The sequence below is a fragment of the Neopelma chrysocephalum genome, unplaced genomic scaffold, assembly GCF_003984885.1.
Source record: "Neopelma chrysocephalum unplaced genomic scaffold, ASM398488v2 Primary Assembly neopelma1_185652, whole genome shotgun sequence".
Taxonomy (NCBI): Eukaryota; Metazoa; Chordata; class Aves; order Passeriformes; family Pipridae; genus Neopelma; species Neopelma chrysocephalum.
This window is the reverse complement of record NW_020938766.1, coordinates 1-6,632: the sequence shown is the minus strand read 5'-3', so window position 1 is coordinate 6,632 and position 6,632 is coordinate 1. Positions and strand designations below refer to the sequence as shown.

General features: G+C 59.6%; 1 protein-coding gene across 1 annotated transcript; it reads right to left on the bottom strand.

Moving 5' to 3' along the window:
• Positions 1 to 245: 245 nt before the first annotated feature.
• LOC113962896 (rho guanine nucleotide exchange factor 11-like) lies at positions 246 to 5,701 on the bottom strand. Its single transcript, XM_027673683.1, has 15 exons — positions 5,663 to 5,701; positions 5,517 to 5,574; positions 4,671 to 4,837; positions 4,503 to 4,574; positions 4,079 to 4,198; positions 3,796 to 3,847; positions 3,621 to 3,697; positions 3,130 to 3,267; positions 2,957 to 3,025; positions 2,670 to 2,771; positions 2,236 to 2,334; positions 1,633 to 1,675; positions 1,280 to 1,376; positions 488 to 610; positions 246 to 286 (listed from the first exon to the last, which is right to left on the bottom strand). Exons 1-15 carry the CDS (start codon positions 5,699 to 5,701, stop codon positions 259 to 261), a joined length of 1,284 nt encoding a protein of 427 aa, XP_027529484.1. The 3' UTR covers positions 246 to 258.
• Between the last annotated feature and the right edge of the window lie 931 nt (positions 5,702 to 6,632).

Sequence of the window (6,632 nt, the reverse complement as noted above, 5' to 3'; positions counted from 1 at the left end):
TTCATCCTTCCCACCAGATCCCAAGGAAAGTTCATCCCTCCCCAGGATCCCAAGGGAAGTTCATCCTTCCCACCAGATCCCAAAGGAAGTTCATCCCTCCCCAGGATCCCAAGGGAAGTTCATCCCTCCCCAAGATCCCAAGGGAAGTTCATCCTTCCCAGGGCCATCCCGAGGGCCCAGGAGGCACATGTGGCACAGAGAGAAGATGCCAGAGGCCAGGACTGGATACTCCCTATGGAATTCCTGCCCTGGGATCACTCACCTCCTGTCCTCTTCATACTTTGACCTGTGGAGAGACAGGGAGGGACAAAAGGGTTTGTTTGGGACACCAGGACCCCCAGGAGGGGTGTTGGCATCACCTTCACCATGTCCCTCCCTGCTCCCACCTCCCCTTCCCACCTCCAGCAGGACAAAGGGACGGAGCTGAGGCTGTTCCTGCCCCCCTTTCCCGTGTCTCCAACCCCAAATCCCAAACTCAGGCACTCACAGGATATCCCCGAGCTGGGCCAGCTGCTTCTCGGCCACCTGCCGCTCCTTCTGGGGGTCCCCATCCAGCTCCAGGAGGTCGTTCTCCCCATAAAGGCTCCCCAGGCCCATCGTCCGCTTCGTCCTGCAAGGACCGGGATCGGGACCGGCACTTTGGGATGGGGCCATTGGGGCCTGTAGGGCCTGTGGGGCCTATGAGGCCTGTGGGGCCATCAGGGCCTGTGGGGCCTGTGAGGCCTGTGGGGCCCTCAGGGCCAGTGGGACCATTAGGGCCTGTGGGGCCTATGAGGCCTGTGGGGCCATCAGGGCCTGTGGGGCCTATGGGGCCTGTGAGGCCTATGGGGCCCTCAGGGCCATTAGGGTCTGTGAGGCCTATGGGGCCCTCAGGGCCTGTGGGGCCCTCAGTGCCTCTGGGGCCATTAGGGCCTGTAGGGCCTGTGAGGCCTAAGGGGTCTATGGGGCTTATGGGGCCTATGGGGTCAATGAGGCTTATGGGGCCTATGGGGTCAATGGGGCTTATGGGGCCTATGGGGTCAATGGGGCCTATGTAACCCATGAGGCCTGTGTGGCCTACAGGGCCTAGGAGGCCTTTGAAGCCTATTGGACCCGTTGGGTCTGTGGGGCTTATGGGGCCTATGTAGTCTAAGGGGTCTATGGGGCCTATAGGGCCCATGGGGCCTTTGCAGCCTATGGGGTCTATGGGACCTATAGGGCCTATGCAGCCTATAGGGCCTTTGCAGCCTATGGGGTCACCCCCAAGGCGCCCGTGGGGAGCCCTGTGCAGGTGTGGTACCTGTAATCCTGGATCTGCTCCTGGATCTCGGGCATCACCATCTCCTGGGCCTCGAACAGGGCGGCCCGGGCATCGTCCCCATTGCGCAGGCGACTCTCTGGGGACGGGGAGGGACAATCCCGGTCACCAACCACCCCAGGGATATTTGGGAATCCTCAGGGAGACGTGCCCTGAGTGCTGGCCAGCCCCTGCCAGAGGTGATTCCCATCTTGTGTCCTGTTTTGCTGAGACACCACAAGGAGAGCTCCGGGATCACCGGGAAGAGCTCTGGGATCACTGGGAAAAGCTCCGGGAACTCCCAGTCCCAAACCCTCCCCCTGGATTGGCATCCCAAGGAACGGCCCCTCACTCACCGATCTCCGCCAGGAGCTGCTCCGACACCTTCACCCGGAGAGGCTGCAGAGGGAGGGAGAACAGAGCAGCAGCTCAGCTCTGGATCCCTTTTCCCAGCTGGAAGGAGCTGGGATTACGGTGCTGGAGCCCCGAATTCCTGCCCCATCTCTCCACGGAGATCTCACACACCAGCATCCCATAAAAGATTCCCAACAGGAATTTGCTCCCTTGGAGCACCAACAGGAGCACCTGGGTCTCCATCCTCCCTTCCAGGACCCTCCTCTCCTGATTCCAGGCCCTGGAGGCAGCTGGAGTCGTGCCAGTAGTGGGGATTCCTCACACAATTCCTTGTGCTTCCCAGGGGTGGAGGAACCAGCAGCAAAAAAAGCTTTTCCAGTGGCAAAACCCACCCAAAACCGCTTCCAAAACGCTCCTAAACCCATCCCAGGACACAAGGGGAACGCTGGAATTCCAGCTGGACAAGGAATCCTGTGCCATAACAAGAGCTCCAGGAGCCCAAATCCCAAATCCCCTTCCTGGTTCGGCATCTTAAGGAACAGCCCCACGCAGGGAAGAGGAGCCGGTGATCCCAAGGGTGGGGGTGCCCTGGATCCCGCTCTTACCGCGCTCCTGTCCAGGAAGATATTCCAGATCTCCTTCCCCAAGGCCCGGGAATCCTTGGCTGTGCTCTGCTGGAAAACCTCCGTGCACAGGTAGAAGAGCTGCAGGGAAAAGGGAAGGAGAGGGAATGTTGGGAAGGGGGGAGGGAGGGAGGGAAAGGGCTCAGCCTCTGAGCCACAGAACGGGAAGTGATCCCAAGGGTTGGGAGGAAGTGTCACCCCATGGAAGTGTCACCCCAAGGAAGTGTCACCTAAGGAAGTGTCACCCCATGGAAGTGTCACCCTCCCCGTGCTGTGGGAAACCCCCTGGCTGAGGCAGGAAGCCGTGGGAAGCACCGGCTTGGGGATGCCAGGAATGTGCAGGGATGTGCCTCAGGAATATTCCCAGGTATTCCTGGGATTCCAGGGCTCAGGTATTCCCGGGATTCCCCCCTTACCAGGGGGCTGGGATCAGCCTGGGAGAAGATGTAGCGCAGGAAGACCCCCAGGTGTGCCGGCCGGGATTTCAGCTTTCCCAGGTCCTGGAAGAGGGAGTCGCACTGGGAAGAGAAGGGAAGGGAAGGAGCCACTTAGGAAGGGAAGGAATTCACTCCTCTGGATCCACAGCCCGGCTCCCGAATCCCAACCTCCTTGGGACCAACCCAGGGTGTCTCTTGGGAGAGGGATTTGAAATCCCACCAGGCCTGGAGGGGGTCCATAAAGGACAAAAAAATCCCGGGAATACCTCGTTGTTGAAATACCCTGGATCACAATCCTCCTCCGGGCCGATGATCAGGGGCCTTCCCGGCCGCTCCTGCCCGGGAAAGGGGTGGGAATTAGGAGCCAGGAGCCCGGATCCGGGGGGAAAATCCTGTGTATTCCCAAGGTTCTGGCCCCCCTGGATGAGCTCCCACCCACCTGCTCTGCCGAGGGTGGGAAGGGGCTGTCGGAGCCCTGGCGCCGATGGTGTTGGAAAAGCCGGGAGGAGATGATGGGGGAGGTCCGGGGGCTTTCCAGGCCGTGGTCGGAGAGGGTGGAATTCCGGTTCAGGGAGACCTGCCCGGCACGGGAGACACCGGGAATGTCAGCCTGAGGCACCTGAGAGCAGCTCTCAGCTCAAGATTCCACAAAAACATAAAACCCCGGGAATGGGGGAAAACATAAAATCCCTCGGGGGCTGCTGGGAGAATTTTTGGATTGGGAACAAAAGGTGGGAATTTCGGGGGATCCCTCGTTTTGGGGGTAAACGTGACAAGCCCAAGGAATTCTGAGTCGAGGAATTGCAAGGAATTCCATTGGTTCAGAAGACAAACAGTTCATTGGGATTACAAAAGGAGGTCCCGAGGATTCCCGGAGTGATCCAGCCCCACTCCCAGTGCACAGGGAAAGTTGGGAAACCTCTCCCTCACCTCACTCACAGAGGGGAATCGCTCCGTCCCGGATTCCAAGCCGCTGTCTCCATCCTGGGAGTCCAGGGAGAGGCGCCCTGGGAGCAGAGGAGAGGCTGATCCATGTGTCCAGGAGCCGGGAACACCGGGATGCTCCGGGAACATCGGGATGCTCCGAGCCACCGGCGCCACTCACCTTCCACCGACCTGAACCCGGCCACACTGGAGTCACTGCTCAGCCTGGAATCCTGCATGGGAGAGGGGTGGGATCACTGGGATGGTGCCCAGGACTCAGGATTCAAGGACAGGGATGAGGGAACTCGGAGCAATTCCCACCACAGGATATTTGGGAAAAGCAGGGATGTCTCCGCCGCCGTTCCCACCGCCCCGGGAGGGCGATCCCGACACCTTGGGAAGGCGTTTCCCAAGCTCAGAGGGAGCCAGAAGGATGGGGGGTGACTCCCCTGAATCCCACCCACCAGGGAATTCCCGGTCTCCTGGAGGATTTTGAGCTGGAGCTGGCTGACCCTCCGGCGCGCGCCCTCCATCTGCTCCTCCACGGCCGCTCCGGGGTTCCGGCTGTACAGCTCCTGGAAGCGCTGAGGGGGAAAAGAGAGAGGGGACCTTCACACCCACCCCAAACCCACAAATCCCATCCCAGGATTGGTTGGAAGGTGCCCAGACAGCCGTGGGTGCTCCATCCCTGGAAGGGTTGGATCGGGATGGAGCGACCTGGGCTGGCGGGAGGCGTCTCTGCCCACGGATCATCTTCCAACCCAAACCATTCCGTGATTCCACAACGGGCTGAAGCCTCTTTGTGCTGCCCCAGCAGCGCCAGGACATCGCCAAGGGCTGCTCCAAGGAGAAAAAAAGAGGGAAAAAGAGGGAAAAGAGCCCCCATACCTGCAGCTCCGCCTCCTCCTGCCGCAGCATATTCCGCAGGATCTGCGTGGCGTGTTTCTGCACCTCTGGGTCCTGCAATTCCACAGGGAATTCCTCAGCTTTGCCTCCCTGCTGTCTCCCACGCCAGGGGGGACGGGGCAGGGTGGGCTGGGGGGGGTCTGGTGTGACCTGGAGGGGTCTGGGGTCGGTGATTCGCTGCGGCAGCGGCGGCGGCGGGGGGGGACAGGCGGGGGGGATGTGGGGGGATCCCGCTGTTCCCGCATCCTGCTGGGAGCTGGGCACCCCCACGGAGGGAGGGGGGGATCCCAGGAGGGTCAGAGCGACGTAGGCACCGGCTGGAAGAAGTGGGGAGAGGGGAGAGTGAGAAAGGTCTCCGTGATTCACTCGTGGAACTCAACGCGACCCAACTCGGCCTAAACTCAACCCAACTCAACCCAACTCAACCTGAACTCGACCTAAACTCAGCCCAAATCAACCTGAAATTGACCTAAACTCAGCCCAAATCAACCTAAACTCGACCTAAACTCAACCCAAATCAACCCGAACTCGACCCAAATCAACCTAAACTCAACCCAACTCAACCCGAACTCAAACCCAAATCAACCTAAACTTGACCTCAACTCGACCTAAACTCAACCCAATTCAACCCAACTCAGCCTAAACTCGACCCAACTCAACCTCCACCACCCCGTGGCCATCGGGTGGGAACATCCCTGTCCACCAGATCTGCCACCTGGATCAAGCCAAGTTTTCCCATCTTTTCCCCAAGAATCCAGGCCTGGATGGGATCCCGTGGCCTCCTGAGCCAGGGGAGGGACGAGGTGCCCCTTCCCGGGAAAACACTGATTCGTGGTTTTTAGGATCAAATCCGGGGCAAACCAGCCAAAAATTGGCTCCCCCCAAAATTCCCCAAGGATGGGAATGTGCTCCTGGACATCCCCACGCTGCCTCCGCATCGCCCACGACAATCCGGGTGGGAAGAGCAGCCGGATAGGAAGAGCAGCCACAACTCACACTTGATCAACTTCACCACTTCCAGGTGGGAGCTGTTGGTCACCATCGTCCCATTCACCTGGAATGAGGGAGAGAAGGGGTGGGAGAGGCTGGGAAGGGGGAAGGGGAGCGGGAATTCCCGTGGGGAAGGGGCCGGGAACGCTCACCTTGACAATCCGGTCGCCCTCCTGCACGCCAGCTCTCATGGCAGCCCCACCTGGGACACGGGGAGGAGTCAGGATGGACCCCTGGTGCTCCCAGATCCTCCTGACACATTCCATGGGGACACAGGGAGCACCAGGCACAGAATTCCCGTGGGATGAGCCCGGTGACCAAGCCCTGGGTGCTCCACAACACCCCTTGTGAACATCCAGACAATCCCTGTCCTGCCCATCCCAGCCTTTCCCATCCACCTCGGGATGGAAGAGGGGTCCCAACCTGTTGTCCCACCATCCAGGCTGGGCTCTGGCACATCTGGGAACACATCTGGGAACACTTGGATCCAGAGGCAGGAGCAGGGCCCTGCTCTGCCTCCCCTTCCCTGCCCCTGCTCCTTAAAGGAGCTGCCGAGGTCAGAATCCAGGAAAAAATCCACTTTTTTCCAGGGCCAAAACCAAGAGGGAAATGTTTCCACTGGGTTCAACTTCCAAGCCAAGGGCCTGAGAGATGCAGTGAGTGGAAAGTCCTCGGAATTGTCGGGATTCTTTTGGGTTTAATGGAAAACAAAAGGAGTGGGGAGAGGACTTGGGAATGTCCCACCCTTGGGAACCTCAGCCCTGTCCCCAACTTCCAGGGATAACTCCAGCTGCAGGAGAGTTGGAGCTCCCAAGCCTTTTCCCTTTCCTATATCCTGGTTTTTCCTGGCTTTCTGGCCAGAGAGGGGAAGGGGGAGGAGCTGGGAACATCCGCTGGAAAAGAAGCAGCTCATTGTCTCTTTAAACTGCAGCTCAGGAGCCAAATCCATGTTTTCCAGGGGCTACAACGGGGAATTCCCACCTCCAGCCCGCCCACCAGCTCCCTGGGATGTACAGGGAAAGGGCAATCTGGGGGAGCTCCCATGGAATCATGGAAGGGTTTGGGTTGGAAGGGACTTAAAAAATCTCATTCCACTCCCTGCCGTGGGCAGGGACAACTTCC